Raw genomic sequence first — 26,467 nt, 5'->3', positions numbered from 1 at the left:
CAAGCATGGCACCTATATTATTTTAAGTCAGTAAGTGTTTCTTGTTAAAATTGTCAGGCATGGTGAATCTAATTCCTACATTATTTTATTGGGAAATAAGAAATTTAATGACAAAAGCTGCTTTCTAGGGCAGTTAATGTCTATTAACTCACTAGTCTCCAAAAAAGATCAGAAAAAGAAGACGAAAATAATCAAACTCACCTTGAGCCTGTTCAATGCAGCCTTCAGGATCTGCGTTTCCCTCTCACTCTCAGGAACAACTCGTATGACTTTATCCCTGCCAATAACAGAGCATCAAATTGACAATTTAAGGCTCTTTGCATCAGCACAATGCAACATTAAAGAGGTTCATACAGCTACCGTACTTCAGACTCTTTTTCAGCACCTGTGAAATGTCAGGTGAACTAGAGCTCTGCTTCTAAACTCCCTCTCTGGATTATGTGCTTCCATAGTAGTGATTTGCTGTTTACAGATCAGGGTGTCAGCTTGACCCTTCATTTCTACAAAAATGCTTTTGTTCATTACTTTTAATTTAAACCATTCAGGCTGACATCTTCCAAACCAAATACACACCTCAGATCAACCCATTTTTTTTCCAAAACAGATAATTTGTTTCTGAGTACAAGACTAGGTAAGGTACATTGCTTTTATATGTTTAAACATTCAATGTGCTTTCAGAGTGCAGTGTTCTCATGCATTAAAGAGCGGATTTGACTTTAGAAGAGAGGCTGCCTTCATATTGGGGCCTGGCCTTTTTCTTTATCCACTAAAGCTTGCACAATTTTTCTGAAGCAAACAGCTGTTCATACAGGCTCAGAAGGTTCTAGATAACAGCAGTTAATTTTATGCACTTTCTTTAGCAGATCTCAAAGAACATAACTTTGCAAAGAAGAAACAAGGAATTGAATAGCTGTCCGTTCAACGACCACCATCTGTGTCATGGACTATAGGAGGCTGGAAACCACAGAAAATACAAGGGGTTATCATGCAACTAAACCAGCATCATCATCATCATGATCCATACACAACAGAACTGAAACAATCTACATGGCCATTGCTAGTTCTGTAATTTTCCTGCATTTTGGGTTTTTTACTTTGTACTCTCGATAAGCAGTAATTCTCCTCTTCCAAGAGCCCTTGGAGCATATCTTTGGCTCATATGCATAGTAACGTATATCTTTATTTCTACAGCTCTGTCCACTAGGCAGAACCTCCTTTAAAAAAACTTCTATACCTCCATTTTCCTCATTATCTGGGAATTGTATGCAGTAGAATTTCTCTTGGCATTGAGAGGAAGTTTGTTCCTCAAATATATTGTGAACTCTTTTACCTCCCCGAAGCTTCTGAGACTGCTCAGAAGACACCTGATTAACTAGAAGCAACACTGGTGTGGATGCCTTCACTGGCCCCAGTGTTTTAGGAAAGCTCCCAAGCTTCTGTTTTTCTCAGCAAGCGGGTGGTGGGTCTTGCCTTTGGTGTACTGCAGCTGCAGCCCTGGTACAACTCATCCTTGAATCTTAAGAATCCTTAATGCTAAGCATCAAATATTGTCATTATTGCACTGAGAAGAATGCACTGGTTGTTCAATTCAGTACTACTAATAAATACTGAATTCTGAAAGGGCTTATTCCACCTTTTTCTGTCAGTCCTTTTCCCTTCCCCCATCCTTCTTTAGTCTTTTCTTTCCACTCAACATCTGCTCCCCTCAGTTAGCCTTTGATCCTTCTTTCTGTCTGAGCTCCTCAGTTTTGGTTCTCACCCCTGCTGAGCTTTCCCTGTAGACAAGTCCCAAGCCCTGAAACTCGTAACCTTAAAGATTTTGGTCCAGTAAGACTCCAGGTTAGGATTGCAATAACACTGATGTACCCAGACAAGCGGACCTCAATCTGCTCTGCTCAGCTACCACTGGACCTGACAAATGGTCTGTGCCTAAGGAGGAAGATTTCTAAAGAACCTTTGTCATACTTTGGCAGATCTAAAATTCTAGAGGAAATGACTAAGCTTCTGAGCCAAGTTTAACCTCCTGTATAGGAATTTACACAGAAAGGAATAAGCCTCTTAGAGTACTACAACTATTGCATTTTTTCAAGGAAAAGAGATGCTTTTAATTCATCACACATACAACAGTAATATTCTTTCCTATTACTCATTTCTTTCAGAGTATTAAATTGCTGTTAAGAAGGAAATGGGTAAAAAGAAGTAATGATTTCCCAGGCCATATGAAGTTGCAGTAACTAATAAAGATTCATTGGATATTTGTGGAAGGATTGGGAAAACCAACATCTAGAAACCAGACTGTAATGAAATAAGTAGCTAAGCATGTGCTGTGCAGCTGTAATGGAATTTCAAAGGAATGGATATCACTTAGGTACAGTCTAAACTGCCTTGAATTAGCTCAGGAACTCTGTCATTTACAATGTGATGAAAGACCTGCCTTAAAGAGGAAAATATTGGTGCTGTGACAGATTGATCACTTGACACATAGTTGGGAAATGCCTCAAGCTGTGGCTGGGTCTGATGCTAGATAGCACAAAGCAAGCAGTTCAGCATATCTGGTACTGCTGCTATTTTATGAAAAGATGGTTAAGCCATTATGACAATGAAGTTTCATTGATTTCTGCATGCAGGATGCAGGAATACACTGAATTCCTGAGACTCATTTGCTAACATCCACTTCTGTAGGCTAGCCAGCCAGTGGATGATCATTCTACGTTCTTCAAGAAAGCACAGATACCAAATTCAGCTTTACTCCTGATATCTACCGGACAAAAACCATAGTCCTAAAGCTATTTTTTAGCCTTACAGCTTTTCTAATTGCATTTTACAGTAAAAAAAAAAAAAAAAAAAATAAAAAAAAATTATTACCTTAAACACCATACAATACCTAACGAATTTAGGGAACAGATCCAACAGCGTACCGAGTATTTAAAAGCCAACAACAAAGGTCACAGACTAATGTGGCTGACAAATGGCAGCTGTACTCCAAACACTCAGAACCACCCCTCAGGGAGGTCCCCTGCCCTTCCTCATGTCTTACTGCTGAGGAGAAAGAAGAGAATGATGATGTATACCTCTAGGGAAAATTGATTTTTACTGCCTTACCTGCAGTCACCCATCAGCACTTTGCTGATTTATGTAGGCAAGGTTGTTTTTCTAACCATATTGTCTGTAAACCCCTTTTGTTTTTAAAGTCTGTTTTTTTTTAAAATTTCTAAACAAACAGCAAGATGTGATATATTTTGTAGAAATTAATACAGAACTTTGCATCAATCAGGACCAGCTTTCAACCAGCCTAGCCACTAGGCTAATGGAATTTAAAGCTAGGACTTAGTAACATTATTTGAATTTTCTGTATATACAGTTAAAAGCTTTTGCAAAGAGCAATACACCAGCTTCATGAAATTAACTGACCAGATAAGACGGGTGAACAAAGAGTAGAAGCCAGACTACCCGTGTCCCCAGGGCCAGCCTTGTGTCTGAGCAAAATGGGTGACCAGCTGTTGGCTAGTACTCACATGCAATACTTTTTTCTCCTTCATTACCCCCTTATATTTTCAAGAACAGCATAAGAGATTACACAGCTGCCTTTAAAACACAGAATATGCTACATGGGCTTGGGAAGGGCGATATTCCCTGCCGACAACGGGAACTCAAATCTATTGGTTTATTTCTTTGGCTCTTTTAATTTACCTTTTTTACTTCATAGTTTTACTTGTCTATGAAAAGACCAGATGGATTCAATGAACCCATTCTGTAGCACATATACAACTTCCTTACCAATGGAATTAGTGGTTCTCTCTCATGAAACTTTGCCACTGAAGTCACATGGCACAAACTGCATTTATGTAAATTCCTCATTTCCTTGAGGAAAATTCGTCTTATTGCTTTATTTTCCTGATTAATGTAAACCTTAATCACCTCTCTCCTCTCTCACGCAGTTCAGTAAAAGTATATTTATCAAGGCTTTACGAGTATTTTAAACACAGTTTCAGGAACGATGTGTTATAAATCAAATACCTACAGAAAAAATCTGAAAGAAAATAAATCCCCACTTACAAGCACTCATACCTAATGGTAGAGGAGGGATCATAGGTCTTGAGAACAAGTTGCCATAACTGCTGCATTGAAGAGGTTCATTAATGTTTGGGAACTAATTACACACTGAAAGACACACCTCAGAAAAGCTACAGCATGGAAATCTCTCATCAACTCCCAATATGCCACAAAATATCATTTGTGATGAAAGATTGATTGCTTTATTCCCTTTTCTCTGTTAAATTCTTCTACTAGTTAAATTTTAAGAAAAACTCAAACACTATTTTTTTCTCTCTCTTACTGGGATGGTGAGTTTTAGTTCCAACTAAGGAACAATCCTTTCCCATGCAAAGCTGCACTCCAATGACTCATGAACATTGCATATGTGGCTGTTTAGCTCAAACACAGAAAGTGGGAATCAGTTGCCTCAGTGCATGTCTCTGTCTCAGAATTGAAAAAAGGTGTGTGGTAATGACACCACTTTGCATCACCAAACATCACCTGGTCATTTGCAAATCGAAGAGAGAAAGTTACTTGGAGCATAAAATAAAGAAAGAACTAACAAGGCAAAGGCATGCTTAAGAAAAACAAACAGGCCAAAGTAAGAAAGCAGACTACAAGGAGATACAGTGCTAACTGCACAGGACCAAAGGATGCAAGAACTAGGGAGGTGCTGATTTTGATCCAAGTGGGAGGCTACAGTAGATGCTTAAGTGAAACATTGTGTATACTCATTTGAATTCACTTCCTAAGGAACATAATATGATAACATGTTCGCATCAAATAGCTGATGATTGTTTATCTTGGATGTAATCCTTCCAATGACATATTATATTAAGCACAGCTACTTTTAAAGAAAGGAGCATCATCAGTCCAGTAACGGAGACGATTGAAAGAAGCTTCTTTCTGTTACAGCTCCTGCTCCTTCCTTATTACCATGGCTCACATATTTCCCTAGAGAGTTGCTCTGCACTTTGTAATAAGTGATGAGTAGATGGTGATGCTGTCAGGCCTGCCACGGGCCTGACAGTAGCAGGATGCTTATCTGTCCTTTTCCCAAACATCTTCATCCTGACTGCAGAGGCATATTGGATTTGTGTGGTACAGCTGGACAAATCTGGTTTACTGTCCTGATTAGGTTGTGGCAATTGGGTGCAGGGCTGCCCAGCCAGTGCCCCCAGACACAACATCAGTTGCACATATTTTTATCCCTTTTCCCATTTTTTGACCCTCCCTTTCACCGTGCTTGTACTTTGCTTTCTCTGTCCAACTTCTCTCAAAAAGCCAACTCATCTGTAGTTACTTTTTCCCAGTAAGTCCCAGGTTTGCTACATCTGTACTCAGATTTGGTATATCTGGGTAATTTCAGCCTCATACAGTATTACTGATAGGGTTATGTAGGTATTGTTGCCTGCAAAACGTTCCCAGTACCCCCCTTCAATGACCTGTTTCTCACATAACCTCCTGCAAGGTCCAGTTGTCCCTCACAGTGCTATCCGAAATTCTTGTCAGCTTCTCACATTGTCACACCCAGGAATTTCTCATGTCACATCCCACAGTTTATCCAAGCCCTGAACAGTTAGCTTAACTTCAGGACAGGCTCTAGTCTACAGCCTGCATGTGTTTGCAGGCTCAGCCCTCCTCCGTGCTAAAAGTCCACACAGAAGTTCTCGTGCTTTTCTGAACCCCAAAATTGCTTCAGTTCATTCTAAGCCCCATGTACATTTTCAGATGACTGCAGTAACTATTTCCAAATCAAGCACCTTGGGATTCTGCAGAGCAGATATGTTCTTGCCCTCAGTGAAATCAAAGAAAAAACATCAAGTCTGAATGAGGGTAGTTAAGAATTTAGATATCAATTGCAGAAGGCTGAAGGGGCAAATGATTTGGTATTAGAGATCTACATTAGACTTCTGTGCTTCAACTTCCTTTAAGACCCTGAACGAAACATCACAAGTCTTCTACAAGTGCAGGCTTGGAAGAAGGTTTCTTACACTGACCTCCATATGTTTTATATCCACATTGCTGGCAGAGATATTTGCTGGTGGACTGGTTTGGCTGGTCCCTCTCTGCCCCATGCATTCCAATGGCCCGAGCAGGAGTCTGGGCTCTGTCCTAGTGGGTGTGCTTGAAGCACGAGTACTTGCAAAACCCATGGCATTCAGTCTGACTTTGTAGAGGAGTGCACACTTGCCTGTAAAGCATGATGGGCAAGCTCAGGCTTATAGTTGTGCTCAGCTGATAGTGTCAACATGGCACAGCTCCGCCCCCCTATAAATAGGGATGATGGCATCTTTTAAAGTTGTGGGGGCACAGAGAAAGTAAATAAATTAATGACTGTTAAGCTTTCAGATGGCTACAGCTAAGCTTCAGATGGGAGCAATGCAAGGACCACAGATGGAAAACAGTAAATACACATTTTATGGACAGCAAAGAACTAAATTCTACAACCCTTTTTTAAGTCTTGACGCATCGTGCATTTGCCTGATAGACTTCCACGGTGTCACAAGCATTGTAAGAGATCATCCCTAAGCCTATAAAGATATCAAACCTCCAGTGGTCTATAGTTCTTCAGTGCCATTGTGGTTCTCAGTTTCCTCTGCTTGTTTTGATCTTACCAGAGAGAAGCAGATACACTCAGACAGGTACAATGCCAAGAAACAGACCAAGCTTCTACAAGCCCTATTTCTATTACAGACACATACACACACAGAGGCAGAAGAGGACTTATTTGTTCTAATGGTTATATTTGCCCCTAAAATTATCAAAGCCTCTACTGTATGAAAGTGGACAAAGGTGTCAGTTGCCCAACAGGTCACATAATGCCTCAGAAAGACAGTAAATGCCATTGCTCGTGATTCTCTCACAGTGGGGAAATAAAAATCAGCATTTCTCTCTGGTCACCTGAAAACTACATCCTTTCCCAGAAGTTTAAACCTCACTATTTTTTGACAACTTTGCTTTTATTAAAGCCAAAGTATCACCACATTTTGTGGACATGGCTTTGGCATTTCTAGTAAATCTATTAGAGACTGAAAAAAATTAACAACGTTAAGTCACAATTTAGGTATTTTAAAAAATTTAATAGTGATGCTTCATTAATTGGTGCTACACCTTTGCATACTTTTTTCAGCGTCATACTTTTTTAACAGCTTATAAAAGCTTTGTTTTCAAATAATCTAGTATTTTACACATCTTGAGCTTTTTCCATACACCTGAGTCTCCTGACAACATAGACAATTGACCAAGGTCTTGTCTGTGTGCAAAGAGACAACTGGGTGTGCAGATAATCCTTAATTTTCAAAGTTCAGTTGGAAATCAGTAGGTGCTGGACTTCTTTCCTTTTATGCTTTTCTACAGACAATGGATTGATATTTGTAAAATAAGGAACAGCAAAGAGTCCAAACAAGAGATGTCCACAATACCTTGTTCTGGAGACAGTTATATATAATTGTGAAACGCTCAACTCAAATTTACAACTCAAAGGCTGTAAATAGCCATGGTTTTTGGTTGTTTAGGCAAGCTAAAAACCTGGAAAATATGAAGTACTAAATTTTCAATAAATTGAGTCTTCTACAATTTTAAATAATTTTTTTAATTCCCGTGGTTTTCTAGAAAATCATATGAATTGTCATCACTGCATATTAAACCCTAGTATTTTAACATGAAAAAAACATGGTGAAATTGATTTACTGTATACTATTTAAAAAAGTGATTATATTAAAACTCTTGTATACCCAGGTGTAAGTAAAATAACTACTGTTTCTGATACTAATAAATGGCTAACTGTCGACGGCGAGGGAAGCAAGCGGACAACTCAGTGTGAGTGATAAAGCAAGCTTCTACTTTATTCAAAATCAGCCCGGATTATATACCCTAACATTCAAAAGATGCTTTGTGCTTTATAATTTGTTACACCTTATACATGATTAGTTACTTAAAACTATTTGTTCTCTATTGATTCATTGTCCTTTGTTAATTCATTAATACTATGTTGCTACTTCGAGTTTCGTTTATCTACTTGCAGTTATATTACAGTTGCAGCTGGGCTTGGTGCTCCATCCTGTTCCCTTGGGAAAGACTCACTTGTCCTTCAGAAGTTTCTTCTTAGAGATTCCTCCTTGTATGCCTTCTTGTTCTTTCAGTCCATATCTTCACTCAAAGTTTAACAAGGTTTCCACTTACACAATACGTGTCTCACAAAGCTTTTCTGTTAAATCATGTCCTTGTTCACTTAACCATTCCTCGATCCATTTTTCAACATTCTCATGTCCTTTTTCACTTAACCATTTCCCAACATTTCCCCCTTTTTCTTTTTGCACAAGCAGAGCATGGTGATTTTTTGTTATACTGCGCATAATACAATTGTAGCCTATCTTAAATGCAGCTATAAGCAACAATATTAGGCCTATCCAACGCAATGCTTCTTTAATTACAGAGAGGAGCCAGGGTGATAAAGAGCCAAATATTGGTTGTATCCAATTGTCTATTCCCCATCCATCTTCTTGTTTCAGTTGGTGAAAGGCCCTGTTGTAACCTTTTTATTTTAGCATGTATAAATGTGGAGTGATCAGACAGGTTCAAGCAGCACATACCTTCAAACTCCTCGCACCCATGGCCTTGTGCCAAGAGCAAGAAATCTATGGCAGCTCTATCTCGTAACACTGCATGATTGACGCTTTATACATCACTTGTGAGCATGTCCAGAATTTCTGATGTCATGTTCAATTAGTCTTTTGCCCTACAACCCAATTGTTTTGCTAAATTCATTGCCTTATTAGCTGCAGCTCCAGGGAGAATGGTTGTAATTGTTATTTGTTTGAATTCACTCCAAAATGTAGGGTCTCCTACCTGTTTGTAGTCTAGCTCATGCACACTGCGTTTTCTGCTTGTTTTTTGGCTCCACTGCATGATCAAAGATACATTAGGGTGAAACAGTGATAGTCTGCCAAGATAATAAGGCCCTCCTTGTGGTTGTGCCGGTATACCATTCCATGCTCTATCTCCACAAATCAAGAAGATGCCTTTCGGTAGCCTTTTTGGGGTATCAATTTTGCTAGCATTGCATTTATCAAATGTTTGGTCGAGAACACTATGCCAATCTAAATTAGAATCCAAAGTAGACCAAGCACCCCTGTATTTTAACCACGGTCGAGGTGCTGCATCACTTACAGGAGTAAAGTCAACCCATCCTCCTGAGTTGTATCTTGATAGACTGGCATTAGCACTCCCAAGAAGGTCTAACTCTTCAGGGGGCGATTGCAAGGTGGTGTTAAGTGACAGTATTAACTGACACTGCCGATAGGCATCATGAAGTGGTGGAGTTCCATTAATTGCTCCATCCAGAACCTTAACTGCAGATAGATTTCGGCACAATGTTTCGTTACTCACAAAACCATAAAACTCCTCAGGCTTCCACACTGGCAGACCTATTAAACAAGTTCGAAAAAGGATTAGTCACTCCTCCTAAGCTAAGACAGAGCGAAGACTGGTTCAATTGATTTGCGAATGTTACCCAAATATTGTCCCTTGGTTGATTGAAGTGCGTTATTGCTAAACTTATAACTATTAGCGTGCCAAACAATAAAAAGTGATCAATTTTTATAAACATAATTACAGTCCCCCTTCTGCAATTGCTCTAATCAATTCTTCTTTCAAGTTCCCTTCGATGGGACCAAACAGTGAATGTCTTGTAGATGTTACCTCCTTGGAACAACAATAGGTTAAAATTTTTGAACTTAACTGAGCCTGAATCCTCTTTACACAGGCGTCAGCGTGAAAACGATAGAAGGCCAATATTTTTGTTCTGGTGATTCAAACAAGGTTAAAGAAACTGGCAAAGGTAATTTAGTTTGCCTTCGCAGCTTTCTTCGCCAATTATAATAACCAAATTTAAATTCACAGGTTGGACACCATAGTAGTCTCAAAAATGTTTGCCTTATCCAAAATATTTTTTCACACATTCCACATTGTAAAGCTATCCATGCTGTACATTGTGGTTTTTTGCAATCAAGACAGTCCTGTTCAGCTGGCCCCTCAACTTTAAACGTTGCTAACTCTTCTATCCCATCTAAAATATTTTCAAAGGATGTACAATTCTCAACTATGTCGTCAATCTCTTTTTGATAGCCTCTTAACCTTTCAATAATAGGTTTTACAGTCAACAAGAGTTTGTCATTGACCCACTGCTTGTCTTCTTCCGTCAGAAGAAACAATCTGTCGGTCATTGACTTCTTGAGTTATTGCTGCTTTAGTCCATTTACTGGGAATCCATTTAGGACCTGTGGGAGTAAGTACACACATGTACCCTTTACCCATGTATTTTACTTCAGCTGGTCCTTGCCATATACCTGTTGACGGATCTCTATACATTACATGTATGACAGGGCCCATAGGTATCTCTCCTTTCCTGTGAATCCATGCAGCTGGTTCCTTTTGTTCCCCAAATAGACATAAATGATTTAAGACAAGAAGTGTCTTACTTAATCGTTCCTGAATGTCCTTAACTTCCCTAAACTTATTTAAGTATGTTTTTAATACTTGATGAGCTCGCTCTATGATAGCCTGTCCTGTTGGTGAATGTGGTAGTCCCGTCTTATGTTGCACCCCCCATGCTTGAAAGAATCTATAAACCTTCAGGCTAGTATAGGCTGGTCCATTGTCTGTTTTTTATAGTCTGTGGTACCCCCATTATTGCAAAGCATTGCATCAAATGTCTGATGACATGAAGAGCCTTTTCTCCTGCTTGAGCTGTAGCCCAAATGAATCTACTATAAGTGTCAATAGTTACATGCACATATTTCAGTTTCCCAAAGGCATTGACATGCATAACGTCCATTTGCCACACTTCTCCTACTTTTAACCCTCGAGGATTCACTCCCATTCCTAATCCAGGGCCATGATGGCTGCAAATTGGACATGTTCGAACTATCCCTTTAGCTTCTTCCATGGTGATATTAAATTGCCTGTGTAGTCCTCTGGCATTTTGATGGAAAGCAGAATGAGACTCCCTTGCTTTGACAAACTCATTTACTGGTGCGGCCATTGAGACTAGCTGATCGGCATAGTGATTTCCTTTTCCTAATCCATCTTGCCACATATGACTTCTTATATGGATAATGCAATATTGATGAGTTCTTTGTTAGGTAGCAGACTGTAATTGTTGAATAAGTTCAAACAGTCTTTTGTCAATGATTTCCTTGATCCTGGCGTCTTCTATTCTGCTTACAACTCCTGCCACATACATTGAATCGGTTACTACATTGAGATCTTTCCTCATCCATTGATTAAAAGCCCATACAACTGCAACTAATTCTAGTGTCTGTAACGAGTCTCTCTCATTAGCAGTCAATATTTCATGTTTCCAAGTTCCATCTTCAAACCATGTAGCAGCAGCTCGTCGTGACTTCTTTCCTGCATCTGTACATATAGTGACTGCCTGTTCCAAAAGTCGTTCACTTCGTTTGGGGCGTTCAAGCCATTTATTATGAGTTATCCATTTTAAAATAGGTGTCTTCAATGATTCCAAATTGATGGTGGCTTCATTTTCCAACAGGCTTAACTGTAAAGAGGGAGAGTTTTGAATCCACCATTCCAGATCTTGCCTTTTTATAGGTAAATAGATGGTGTGAGGTTCCTTTCCAAAAATTTGTTTAATTCGTAGACGGCCTTTTTGTATGATTTCTGCTAAATTAGCCGTTTTTTCTTGAATTGTCGTTTTTGGTTGAATGCTGGTGAAGAGCCACTCCAATACCCTGGTCTCCCCCTTTTTTTTTTTTTTTTTTTTTATTTGCGTAAGGGCTCCGATAAATTGGGATCGCTCCTGGAGAATTGTGAGGTCCACAGGCAAGTTGGGATCTATACGGTCCACTGTACGGTCGACAAGAGTTTCACTAAGGTGTTGTATCATTTGTTGTTGTTCGATTGTTAATTTTCCGTGCTGGATCAGTTCCTTTTAAAAGAGGATGCAAAACATCCAGTTCATCATTGGTGATTCCTGCTATAGGTCGTAACCATTGCAGGTCTCCTAAAAGTCGTTGAGCATCATTAATTGTTGTAAGCGAGGTGCAAAAGGTTAATTTTTGTGGTTGTACTTGAGAATTTGTTATGTTCCATCCTAGATATTTCCAAACAGGGGAATGTTGAATTTTTTCCATTGCTATAATCAATTTATGTGTGGTTAGTTGTGTCTCCAAATATTTCTCTTGTTGAGTGGTAAATGGCTGGTTCTGTGCAAAAAGAATATCGTCCATATAGTGACAGATCATGGTTTGTGGCCATACACGCCTTATTTCTCTTAAAGCATTATCCACAAACAACTGACACAAAGTGGGGCTATTTTTCATGCCCTGCGGCAATACTGTCCACTCAAAGCCCAAATCAGGTCCTTCCCTATTGATTGTGGGTAAAGTGAATGCAAAGCCTTGAGTGTCATTAGGATGGAACTGAATAGTGAAGAAACAGTCCTTTAAGTCTATGATCAGCAAATGCCTGACACAGAATAACAGAAACATACATAGTGGATGACCATCAAGTCGTCTCTGGGCTTTTCTCTGAGTAATGGCTTTTCCAATTTTGCTCAAAGTTTGTTGTGCATCACTCTTAAAAGTACGAGGTGCTGTTAAAGCCATGTCCTCCCTTAAGAAGATCAAATAATGGACTTAGTTCTGCATTAGTTATACCCAAATAAGGTTTAACTCGATTGATTGTTTCTAGGAGCTTTTGTAAGTTGTTTTAACTACTATTTGCAATTTTCCACTCAAAATATTTCCAGGTTTGAATTTTTTCAGGAATACAATCTTTGAAATGGTATTAATTGAGCAACACAACTGCTTTGGGTGATATACATAGGTGGGAAAGGAATATAAACCATAGCTTGTATTTGTCCAGTAAAAGCAGAATTAATAACACCAGGTTACAGAAAAAGACTTTGCAAAGTGACACTCGAATGACCTACTAACCAAAACACTTAAACCATTACCAATAAGACCAAATGCTTGGAGCAAAACCTTGTGTGCTTTTCAATCTCTTCTTACTGAGGAGGCTGTGAAGAAGATCCAAGCAGGAGCGTTTACTGTTGTCACACGTCTCCGCTGCATGCTGGGTTGCTGGTTTCCTTGGTTCTTTAATGTTAACGGTTTACCCTTCTTTTATCTGTTTTAACCTGTATGGGAATTCTCAAGGCTGCAAATGCATTAACTTTTCTATTCTTTTGTAAATTTTTACTCTCAGAGGATACTCCTTTTGGACTCTTAAATCATGTCTTCATTAGTGTCTGGCTAAAATTCCCTTTATGGTTGTCTGCACTAGGACCCAGCAGCTGCTGATCTGATAAAGGACACTGGTATGCAGAGTGTTCTTCATAAACTGTTACTCCCCTAGAGAGACATAGAAACTCCCAGGCTGAAACAAGACAAAAAACCTTACAGGAGTAAGAGGGGGGGGGTGATGGGGGGGGGGGGGGAACTCACACACAGCTATAGGGCTGAGGTTTTTTCCAGTTTTGTTTTGTTTTGTTTTCTACGTTCTTTTTTCTATTTTTCTATTTTTTCTTTTTCCATTTTCTTTTCTGTTTTTCTTTCTGTTTTTTTTTTTTTTTTTTTTTTTGTATTTTAAAATCTTGTCATCTGTAGCCTTTCACTTCAAAGGTCCCAGGTAAATCACCTGTTTGCCGGCTTAGTGGACGTTTGAGATTGAAAGGTTTCAGAGTTGCATTTTAAAGATTAATCTAAACAGAGGCTCAATATAACCAAAACCCAATTTGCAAATCTTACAAACGTTTAAAGCGCTTTAAACACACACATGCATACACACACACAGAACCACTCTTTTGAGCTGGCTTAATATACCCATACAACATTGTTTACGACCGGTCAATAAGAACAGCACGATGGTATGAATATTTAAACTACACACGGCACCGAACACACACAACACTCAAAACATGCACATATATCACAAAATAAGGCTTGTATCAATTGTTTAACAGGTAACAGTCCTTGGTTGTTACAGCATTTTCGTGGCATCTTCTTCCTCCTCTGATTCCTCTCTACCTTTTTACCTTGTAACGTTTTATACAGTTTGTAATCTCTTTCCAAGCTTTCATTAGTTTCTTTGCAGTTTTATCATCATCTGTAAATGCCTCCCACGGGATGTTCCCAAATTTGCGCCATTCACTTTCCTCAAATATCTCATTCGGATCCTTAAAACATCCCTTGGTTTTTCCTAAGGTAATGAGTCCCGCAAGTTGTTTGAGACATTGTGAGTCAAGTCCTCGCTTCTCTAAGAAGCTTTGTAATATTTCATAAGTCACTTCTTTATCCATTTCTGGTCAGAGAAAAAAAACCCTTATAAATTTATAAAGTCTTATGTGTAGCCCTGTTCTGTCTTATCTCTCCAAAGCCTTATGATGTTGGGCGACGGATCCCTTTTTGACGATTCAGACGTTCGGACTAGAGTGCAATGATCCCTAACGAAATCATAAGCTCTTAATTTTCGCCTTCCGGTCACTGTATCCCGGCACTTTTCCCGACTTTTACAAACAATCTCCATAATTTCTCCACTTGTCTATTAAGTCCTTAGTTGGACCTGCTCCCCGCTTTTCTAAAAAGCATAAAATCTCTAATGCTACCTCTCGTTGCGCGCGCTTTATCGGACCCTCTTATATTAAATTGTTCCTTATTTTATCTGGTCCGGACCCTCTTTCATGATCCAGCCATGAAAGGTTGCAGCCTTTTTACTCACGAGTAGGTAGTCTCTCACTCGGCCGGCGAACCTCCTCACGTAGATATCTGGGTTCAGGCGCGGATCGTTCGTACTGATTCAGTGCTCCCGATCTTTCGCCCCCTGGTCGCTGCTACCAGTGCTTTTGCCGAGCTCGCCGTCCGGAGGTAACAGGGATTGGGGGTCCCTGTCCCTTGCTCATCTGCTTCTTTTTTCTGGTCCCTGTTCGGGCGCCATTTGTCGACAGCGAGGGAAGCAAGCGGACAACTCAGTGTGAGTGATAAAGCAAGCTTCTACTTTATTCAAAATCAGCCCGGATTATATACCCTAACATTCAAAAGATGCTTTGTGCTTTATAATTTGTTACACCTTATACATGATTAGTTACTTAAAACTATTTGTTCTCTATTGATTCATTGTCCTTTGTTAATTCATTAATACTATGTTGCTACTTCGAGTTTCGTTTATCTACTTGCAGTTATATTACAGTTGCAGCTGGGCTTGGTGCTCCATCCTGTTCCCTTGGGAAAGACTCACTTGTCCTTCAGAAGTTTCTTCTTAGAGATTCCTCCTTGTATGCCTTCTTGTTCTTTCAGTCCATATCTTCACTCAAAGTTTAACAAGGTTTCCACTTACACAATACGTGTCTCACAAAGCTTTTCTGTTAAATCATGTCCTTGTTCACTTAACCATTCCTCGATCCATTTTTCAACATTCTCATGTCCTTTTTCACTTAACCATTTCCCAACAGCTAACCACATACAAATGTAAGGTCTAATACTTTCCTTTAGAATGTTTGAAGTTCACAGAAAATCCTTAATTTATAGAACACAAACTATGTGGGCTTCACTTTTTGTGAGCTATGTCTTACTTGACCTTTCAGTCAAACACCATTTTCATCTGTGTCACAACTACTGAACACCTTGATAAATTCTTCTCAAGGGTCAGATAATACTTCAGTCTTTGAGAAACAGAAAGGAAGAAATATATACTTCTGTTTTCATGACTCTTGCTTTTCCCTTAAATTAGTATTTTTTTTAATACATAATTTAAACAGAATCTTTATAGGAAGCCTATACAAACTTGCCAAACTTATTACATAGTTTCCTTTAACAGTAAAGAGGAAGAGCTTATGACCAGCAGGTCTTCTCCAGTACTCTGTTCTCTCATTGTTTGCAATGAATTCAATCAAAGATAATTCCCATTTTAGGAGAAGTAACTTCATAGAGTAAGAGAATAATTTTGGTTGATGGGATATCTGGAGATCCTGTCATGAGATACCCTTGTAACTCTTCTCTGTACCAGTTCCCGGCTTTCCTGCTTGTGAATATGGACCAAAAGTGCTGTGTAGACTTTGCTATTCCTTTGAAAAATCTCCACTCCTACACACTCAATCTTATGTTCCAATACACTGGAGCTCACAGCCATCCGATAGCTTAATACTGCATTCCTATTTTTTCTTGTCTCTAATTCAACCCATGTAGTTACAAGAGAAATTACTATACATATGATCTTTACATTTCAACTACTAAATTTCATCCTGGTTCTTTTAATTCAATCATTATGTCCATCAGGATTTTCTAATACATGCCGAGAAGCTTTCTTGATTAAATAACTTAAGAAAATAATTTAGGGATAAAGAAAAACTTTTTGTACTTTTGTGGGTAATGACAACTCAAGGCACAGAAAATGAGGGATAAAAGCATGAAGCAATTCCTGTTGCTGAATGGGACAAAGTCTGGAAGTATTCTGCTATTCCTGATAGATTGAGCTAAAGAGATTGCCTAAGACCGAGATTCTCAAGCTCTCATGAATGTGTAAGGCTTTCAGCATTAGCAGGAGAAAGTCTGTACTCATTACTGTACTTGGCACAGAAGCACAAAAAACTGATAAGTGTGTGAGTTTGTAAGTGTATAAAAAAGAGAGCAGAGGAATTGCCTCATGCATATTTCAAAAAGTAAATGTCAAGTTGTTGAGCTTAGTTTTAATTTAGGACTTATCATTAGTGTTTTCTATGTATTTATTCATTTATGCAAGTTACAGCAAGAAGGATGAAAATATTTATGGGGTAAAAAAAATGTTATGGTATGAAATACTGTTGCATTGAGATGTCTGCAGCATGTTAAGTTTCCCCAAACTATTCTGCCATGCCTCACTACCTAGCTTGCTTCCACAGAGTGATTTTGTATTTTAAGTCATGGAAAACACACCTTTAATGTCACTGTACAAATACAGGACAAGCAGGACATGCCTCTCCATGGCCTTCCTAGAGGACATGCCTAGAGAACAGGATCTATAGATTTCAAAGCTGGGAAATATATCAAATTTACTGACCATAGTAAGGAAAACCACAGGACAATCAGTTATTCCTCTGTTTCAGATAAAGATAAGAGAGACTTGGGCAAGGAACTGTTCATTAACTCACTACGTTATTTTAAAGAAGAAACTGTCAATCTGCACACATTAAACCCCGGAACAATTATACATTGTGTTAACTGCTAAATCGTACAACAGATGACAATCGTACAGATGACACAAAGTCTCACAGAGAGCCCTCTTATTTACCCCACAGGGAAATGAACAAGGTGACGATGCTGATGTGAGGCAGCAAAACTTTGTGCCTAGGCAGATGTCCCTGACAGTGCAGATGAGGAGAGTCCTTCAGCAAGGGGATGCCTTGCACACCTGCAAGGTGGAAACTTGGTCAAGGTGAAGACTGAGGTGAAACTATGTTTAAAAATTTGTCCCCAAACAGTCTGTACAGCAGAATATCTTCCCATCAGTTGAAAATCATACTGCAGGAAAGGAGTGGATTAAATATATATAAAGCAAAAATGTAAGATACATTCTTTGAATTACAAATGCCAGACATGATTCTTGGTACAGTGTCAGTTTTGCTCTTTACCAGCTGCCTTGAATAAAGAGACCGATGAGACAAACAAACCTAGCAACAAGTCAAGCTGCCCACAAAAGCTACAGCTATTCCTGGGAGTATTTCCCAGTTTAACACACAACCTGGATGTATTTCAGCTTCAGGTTGAGTCCCGAGTGACCACACTGCACTGTGTTCAACCATTGTTCCCCTCTGAAGCGATGCAAGGTGCATGTTGCTAATTTGGAAACAAATATAAATTCCACCAAATGCACTTTTCATTTAGCATTGTCAGGTTTTGTGCAATAAAATGTTTTGGAAAATTTGGAAATGTTTTTGCATGCTTAGTTATGCAATGGGTTTCCTTTAAGTCAATGTTCAAAAATATTTTTTAAAATAAATATTGAAATAAAAATGCTTAATTACATTTTCTACGAACATGGAAATCAAATGTGATGCAGGAAGAGAGAGGAATAATTTTAATGACAAATCATTGGTTTCTAATCGGTCGTGTTGCAAAAATCTAGAGCTTTAAAGAACTATACATTGAAAAGTGGAGCTCCAATTCTGCATCACACATACATCACATTGCTGTACATTTACTGAACCATCCTTCCTCACTGAAATCAATCCAATTACCTGCAATGGCAAATTACGGGTGCATGTGCCTGCAGTATGTCATGCTATTTTACTAACTATAATAGATTTTTAATGTTCATATTTTTATACTTTTCAAATGAAGATGAGGCATTTATTTAACCTGAAAGTTCAAACCAACATTTTGGAGCTAGATGTAGTACTACCAAGAGAAACCTCATCACTCACAGCATGTCATCTGTTTAGAACCACTTATCCATGGTGATGAATTTATAGCTGAGGTTTAGAAACCTTTCATGGTGGGATATTTTTAGCACACAAACAAGAAAACACCTATTCAGCTGCTCCACACAGCTTTATAGATGCATACCATCTTTTTGTTCATACATCCATTTAAACTACTCTCCAGCTCTCTAACTTATTGCCTGAGCATTTTTGTTTGGAAATACATGTTTTACATCCTTTTATACCTTATCCCATTTGTTTCTCATACGACAGGAGTCATATGATAATCTGCCCAATGGAAGGAACTGGCTACCATGGAGAGTCAGAGCTGCAAGTCCGGATGTGTGCAGTCAGTCCTTCCCAATACACTCACTGCTCACAAGCCAGCAGCTATATAGGTTATTGCTTGCAGCACTTCTACCAAGATTTTGACAGAAGCATAAATAAGAGAGAGAATAATAAAGCTTGAAAATATATGTTGATATTTCAGTGAAACCAAATCTAGGACGTGCATGTAAATATACGTATCACCTTATACTTCAGTAAAATTAACAATAATTGCTTGCAATATCAGAAGGTATTTGTATATATCAGTGGATCAAAACCCAACAACCAAAAACCAAAAAGTGTATTAAATGCGATCATCATAAACCAAAAAGTGTATTAAATGCGATCATCATAAATAGAATAATAGAATCATAGAATCACCAGGTTGGAAAGGACCCATTGGATCATCAAGTCCAACCATTCCTAACACTCCCTAAACCATGTCCCTAAGCATCAACCCGTTCCTTAAACACCTCCAGGGAAGGTGACTCAACCACCTCCCTGGGCAGCCTCTGCAAGTGCCCAATGACTCTTTCTGTGAAGAATTTTTTTCTGATATCCAGCCTGAACCTCCCCTGGCAGAGCTTGAGGCCATTCCCCCTTGTCCTGTCCTCAGTCACTTGGGAGAAGAGGCCAGCTCCCTCCTCTCCACAACCTCCTTTCAGGTAGTTGTAGAGAGCAATAAGGTCTCCCCTCAGCCTCCTCTTCTCCAGACTAAACAATCCCAGTTCTCTCAGCCGCTCTTCATAGGACTTGTTCTCCAGCCCCCTCAATATTTTCTTCATTACTCATTTTGTAGGCTGTGAAAATCATCACAACAGCCATGTAGAAACACCTTTGGTTTGATAACGTCTGCTTTTAAACAGACTGGATTTTGGTTGGTTGGTTTATTTTAGAGGAAGGGGAAAGTGAGGTGTATGTTTATAAGGTGAAGTGATTTTATGTATCAGTAAGGGCCACTCAGATGGAAAGCCTGAGGTCAGGTCTGTTTAGAAGAAGCTGTGCTGTGGAAGCCACCCAGGCTCACTTTGCAGGACCTGAAGCTCCCTTCATGAAGACTGGGCAAGACTCCCAATCCCTTTGCATTTGTGTAGCCCATTGGGATACTGCATTTTATCCTTCCCATGCATTTTTATGGCCATAAATTTAGGTTCCAACTTGGCACAAGGGGCGGACTACCCATACAACATTGCGATGAGTAGCAGTGATGCTTGTGCTGGTCAGTTACTTGTTAAAATGGGCTACTGTACCTTTTATTGTTCATTCAGATGGATCCAATATGTTTTGGTTTTCAGCGTCATAAGTAAAAGCTTAAAAAAAACCCTCAAACAAATCTGATAAGTAACGCAGGGTAAGTAGTGGGGAAGAATTAATAGTGGAGGGGGTTCCTGGCCAAACTCATTTCAGAAAATGAAAGGTGACCCAAGAGAGCTCTGCTCATCATGCGACTGCAGCTGCTTCTCAGGATAGTGCATTTCTTCAAGCGGTACTCAGTATCTACTCGTGAGAGGCCCTCTGTAGCCACCTAACACAGTGTTGAGCCATAATGACACTGTAATACGTACATCACAGTTCCTGCACATACTTACCTATTTGTCTTGATAAAAAAAGACTTTAGGACGCTAGATTTAAATGTGTTTATAGTGGTTCACAAGTCTGCAGACTCTCTTAACAGCAGGCAATGAATGAAAAGGAAGTATAAAACACTACCACACATATAAACAAGATAGCTAGGCATAATTTGATGAGTCTGCATCACTGAGCTTAGTCTTGATATGCCTGTACACAATCTGACTCTCCTTTGATCTAGATTATCTAAAACTAACTCCTTTCTTCTTTTTCCTCATGGCATAAACCAGTCCTCAGTACCTTACACAAAACTGACCTGCTATCCTATCATCGAAAAATCCAATGCTGAAAATAGACTACTGAAGAAAACCAAAGCACATCAACTGCAGAATACTACTTAAAAAACCAAAATCAAACTGAAGGCTTGGGGAGCTTATTAAATATTTCAGCGGCAATGAAATTATTTATTCTCTGAAGATAGTTCCTGTAAGGCAGCTGCACTGGCCATTAAGGCAATTATATTTTGCCATTTTCGTAAGCTGCTTAAGAAGTAATTTTTCTCCATTAGATTAATGCTGTGTAAGTTCTCTACAAAAGCACTTCTGACTAAAGGGAATATTTGAGATACATGTTGCATAATTATGGAAGTAAAATCTTGGGATTTACTTCTTTACTGCATTAATAATTGTTTGGGCAGGATAACTTGGAATCCTAAAGAAACTTATGTGTCTCTTATTTTGCTAATAACCTGACCTTAGAGAATGCCATAGTAAGATTTCCCTAAGCAAAAGGGTGTTAAGTATGGCTGTGGTTAAGATAATAATGTTTAGCTTAACTGCACCTCTCCAGCTTGTGGAAACGTCAACACAATGGAAAATGAGGCCAACTTCGCAGGTCTTCCCTGAACAGTACTGTAACACTCCTGTGACTGCTAGCACAGTGCTGTGAGTAGATAGGATCATTTTGTTACATCGTGATAGTCTGAAGATAAACGGGAGATGATGCTTTTAGATATCTAATAAAATGTTCCTTTTTTCCAAGATGAGTTCATAAACAGACCAGCCACAAAAACGAATTCTGAATTGCTGATAGGAAGGACTTTAAAAATTACTTTAGGCAGGTGTCTTAGCAAATTACCTCTTGAATAGTTGTCTTATAGCTGCCTTACAGGCTCAGGTCCATTCCACATCATGCTAGGCCACCCAACCCTACATAGCCTATAATGGGAGATGGGCTTCTCAAAGACTATTCAGACTGCTGAAGATATGAATCACCCTCTGGAAGTCCTCTCTTCATCATCTGTACAGTGAAATATTTGTAGAAGAACCAATATGGTATAGGACACAATATATTTAAGCTATTTTATATTCTCCTCCTCTGACAGCTTTACCTTAGGGCCATCTGTTTTATTGCCTTTTTCCTCCCTTTAAGGAACCCAAACTTACTCGTCTCTGACTCAAGAGTTATGATTGCTTTGAGCGTATTATTTTGGGCTTTACACACTAACCTAACCACCCTGCACATTCTGACATACTTCCTTGTATCAGCTGAGAATGGGTTATATTCCTGTTTCTCATCAGCACAAGATAAAAGTACATTTTTTAAAGAAGTGTGACAAATAAGAATTAACAGGCAATTAATCAATTAACAGGTCTTGGTGAGGCTATTTACCTAACCAAAGTCAGGTAAAATACTTCACCAAGGAATAAAAGCAGGCTGTATATTATCTCTGTGTTGTGAGGCTGATATTTAAATTCTTGGCAATCTGTGTTTCTGAATGCAAGGAGCAAGACTGATATTGCATACTTGAATAACAAACTGTTTCTTAAAGTGTTTTCCAAAAGCACTTGGTGTTCTTATCTTTTTTTTGTTGTTGTTAATACACATTGTTTTATTCAAGTCAGTGGAGTTAAGCTTGTTTGCATAAACTGAGAATCTGGTCTATGACACTCCTGATGTGCAGGTGTTAAAGCAAAATGTTTATTGCTCTGCAATTCCTAAAACCATTATTGGTACTCTTTTAAAAGATACCTACCTTACATGGGAAATAAATCTTTCTGCCGTACAGCTCTCATAGCAAAATTTTCAATCCCGATGGCTTTCCTTTTTTTTTCCCTGATTAAAAATATCCTGATCATAGGGTGAGTTTTAAGTAATATCCAACAAAGCTGCTAACACTGAGGTTCTCCCCATGATACCAGAAGGCTCACTGAGCTGATGCACATTGGAGCAATAGATAACATCTAAAACATCATTTGACAATTATGAGAATTTCAGGTGAACAGGAAATGATGCGAGATTCCAGAAACTTCCCTGTTCTGCATGGAAAGAAAATTAAAACTTTCCTATTTTAAATCAACAGAAATACTTGGTAGCCCAGAACAGCACAGGTATAAATCAGGCAGTGTACAAAAACTGTTCAGGTGCTTGCTTGGTCTTAAAGACACAGGGAAGGGAATCACAGGAATACAGTGTATTTTAAGGATTCTTTTTGTTTATTTCTGTTCAGTTTCAGTTTGAAACTCCTCACCAGCTGCTGACTTTCTCTGTGGCAGGAAGGGTGTCTACGACTGGGAATCAGCCATTATAATGCAGTCTGCATGAAATAAGGATTAACAGAATTCTGACCTCATAAAAGAGGGAGTAGCAGGGTTAGTGATGACTAGTGACTATTAGGAACTACTATGAACGTTGAACTAATGCAAATCACTTTGTAGCCTGCTTCTAACAGATCCAGATAGCTGTGCTTAACATGGCAGTCACGTATTTTATAGCATCTGCTAATACAGGCATAAACTGTTTGTAGCAAGAGCTACAATAAAGCTGTTGAGATTTGCCCATTTGCCAGAGCAAAAAACCAGTCTACTTTTAGACCTCTTTGTCCACATTTAGCTCCTCTAGGACACTTAGCATTCTGATTTTGTGTAAATGGTGAAAAGTTCAGCCTTTTTTCAACCCTTTTCTGCTGAGGACAAACCTTTGCAAACTGTACAGGAAAATTAACCCCAGATAATATGATTTTTGTTTTCTTTTAATAGGAGCAACAAAGATGGTGTTATTAAATCTTATTAATATCATAAAGAGCACCAATACAAGCATTTAACGTTAAAAAATATTAAAATGAATACATATTTTAGAAATATTTTTATAATAGTAGATTCCCAAGTCAGAAAGCAATGGAGAGGAAAAATTTTGCCAGTTTAAATACATTCCTGGTACAGAGCAGTTATGACTTAATTTTTAGGCAATGCAAATCTTATGATAATGGGAAAGTGATCTTCTGGAAAAGGAGCCAATGACTGAGTCAAGCTTTTGGAAAAAGAAGGGTGGATTGCTCTGGGCAGAAGCTACTCCCCATTATACCCACCAATTACAAAACCAATTAACCATAAATACAGCAATTTTGTTCTCTCCTTTAAGACATTCCAGAGATTTCAGACTCTCTATCAACAAGAAATGATGGAGATCAAGAAGAAACCTTTGCTACAGGCATGCTATTTAACAGCTGCAGTGTTTCAGACATCTTATTCTTTAGGGCTTAGTGTTGGGACAACAGAAGCTACACAAGCATTTTAATTCAAATCAGAAGTGTACCTCCGAAGTGAACCTGAGCATCCCTTCTTGCCAACACGTGGTTCACACTACAAAGCAACCACAGGGCACATGTCACATAGTGGACTGTGCACAGGGTGTATGAACTGGATTTAACATGAACTGAGAGATGCACTTGGGGTGCATGTAATGTGACCCAATCAAAAACAGGCTTTCAGGCTGCGGCATCAGGTCAGCCAGTCCAATGCAAAACCCAATCAGATTCACAGTGTGGAGAAGGTCTGGTCCTCAGCACCAGCTGATGCACTCCCATCAGCATGTCTACACAGCACTACTTGCTAACACAGACCTAACCTGATAGAATAGTTATTTTAACCCAATATGCAAAGACTTATAAGTAGATCTTCGCTTAGGTTTCAACTTAACGAAAAGTCCTACTTCAACTTTACCAAAGGTAGTATAAATACTGGAGGGCATTTTTTCCCTACAGAAAACCACTCTGTTTAAGAGTGTGGATGCATACCTACACTACTGCTTGCAGAAAGCTTTTTTCCCCACTCAGATCCTTGTCGTTAACACATGAACTACAAGTGTTCATCCTGCCTTCAAGTGATGGAATTTTCACCTTCAGATTTTTGTCATAATTGAGATAAATCCTGATTTGCCAATACTACTCAGGAAATGAATTTCTTTCTAGAGAAACAAGAAGAAGGAAGTCAATCTATTTAGCATCCAGAAGATTTTTATTGAAAGATATTTTAAATATCTCAGCTGCTTTTTCTTTGGGGCCAGTGAATGCATGGAAATACTCTCACAGAATTCCTATGCTGTTAAAGGCCAATTTCATCAAAAAACACCCAGAGTAACTTTTGTTTTTACCAGCTCTACTTGACAGATGTTTTCTGCCTACAGGGGCACTACATTACACAAGTGTTGAGATCTGAATGTTATCAAAGTCAGTACGTACTTAAATGTGTAAAATAAGCTTTCTCAGTTCCACATTAGAGTCTTACATGAAATATTACAGTTTTAAGCAAGTGCCAATGAAACCAAAGCACTCTTCTTCAAAACCTCTCTGTTAAATATGTTAATGATGCAGCTACACATGAACACAGCTTTCAAGACCATAAATTCTCTCCTCAGTACAGATACTTTTAGAATCTCATGCCATTAGGCTAACTTTTAAAATTAAGGGCTGTAAAAGTTTAACTGCTAATTCTGATGCTTCTAGCTTCCTTCCTCTTTTCGGTCTTCATGTTTAGCTGTTTCTGAGTAACATACAAATGTCAGCCTTAAATTCAGAAGTACCTTTAGCCAAGAGTGATGGATTTTATGAAGTGATTTGGTAGATTTTGAAGGCTCTTTATATGCTCCAAAGTCTGTGTTTCACATTTATTCTGAAGGTCAAGTGCCAAGAGAATGGACTGTGCAACAAAGAAGCTATCAGTTCAGTAGGTAAAGCAAACACATGCCTAATTCCCAAGGTGAATGAGTATTTGGGTGCTATTTGTCCACAGGAAGCCTGGTAGTCTGCTAGAGCTTAAGACAGTCTGCCACAGCATTAAGTGGCAGCCTCGTGCAGTGTTATTACTGTTGTTAGTGACCGTGCTATCACACATGACCAGACAAATACAGTACCATACGGAAATGCTCCAGACCCATGCCTGCTTTAGGGAGTAAAGCAGGATGACTGCTAGCTTGCCATTTGCTGTCACTTTGGATGTGAAAGTGAAGAGATCCCTGATGCTGTAACTCTCCTTAATGCTCACACTTAATGAGCAACACTTAAAACTTGCCTGTGGGCATCCGCTAAAGAGCAGAATAGCTGTTGACTTCCCTTGTTATTCACAGTGAAAACAGGGGAAGAAGCAGAAGCTCTTTTATTTATACTCCCTTTTATTTATACTCCCTTTGATACCAATATTATAGGTGAAACTATCAGTTTAATCAGTTTAATAGCATACTTAGTAAGAGCACACTACAATGGTTTTTATATGAGATTATGAATAAAGATTCATAATCCATTGTTGTGGCCTGTGATTGGTCAAAGGTTTGAAGGCAGTAGTGATTTCTAAATGAGCACAAAATTGGAAGAGAAGCAGGAGCATCATTGCCACAAAGAGCACGGAGAGCACTGAAGATGGAGGCAGTGAGGGGAAAGGTCTGGGGCAGGGCTCAGCAGGAACAGACATCAAGAAGTAGAAAATGGGAATCTGGACATGAAGAGGTGAGCAGTCAGAGGGACTAAGCATAAAGACAGAAGGTTTCGCATCTTTACAACAAATACAGTTGGAGAAGGTCTATCTATAGAGGTTAGAAGGCATCTGTATGAAAACGACTGTCACTCAGCCTAACATACTGGCATTTAATATTTTTCTGGGGTGCAAGAGAAGTCAGTGATGTCTGTGATAAACAGCACATAGAGCCAGAGAGGAGTCTCAGCTGCAGTGCTCTTTCCTCGTGCTTCTCTGCTTCCTCAGTCAGCACTGACTTTGAGTATTCTAACAGTCTGCAGACTCTAGGAGTAGTTTAAAAAATTAAGAGTGCAGGAAAACAAAAGCATTAGGC

At 39.0% G+C, this 26,467-nt stretch overlaps 1 protein-coding gene across 2 annotated transcripts in view; it reads right to left on the bottom strand.

Moving 5' to 3' along the window:
* The window catches only part of CPA6 (carboxypeptidase A6), a 91,831-nt gene that overhangs the window by 47,651 nt on the left and 17,713 nt on the right, over positions 1-26,467 (bottom strand). For both annotated transcript variants that reach the window (XM_054059319.1, XM_054059320.1), the window contains exon 2: positions 202-277. In XM_054059319.1, the coding sequence (XP_053915294.1) occupies positions 202-277 (76 nt within the window). The remainder of the gene's footprint in view (positions 1-201; positions 278-26,467) is intronic.

The sequence above is a fragment of the Cuculus canorus genome, chromosome 2, assembly GCF_017976375.1.
Source record: "Cuculus canorus isolate bCucCan1 chromosome 2, bCucCan1.pri, whole genome shotgun sequence".
Taxonomy (NCBI): domain Eukaryota; kingdom Metazoa; phylum Chordata; class Aves; order Cuculiformes; family Cuculidae; genus Cuculus; species Cuculus canorus.
Note: the sequence above shows the minus strand (reverse complement) of the source record. Positions and strands in the feature narration are given on the sequence as shown.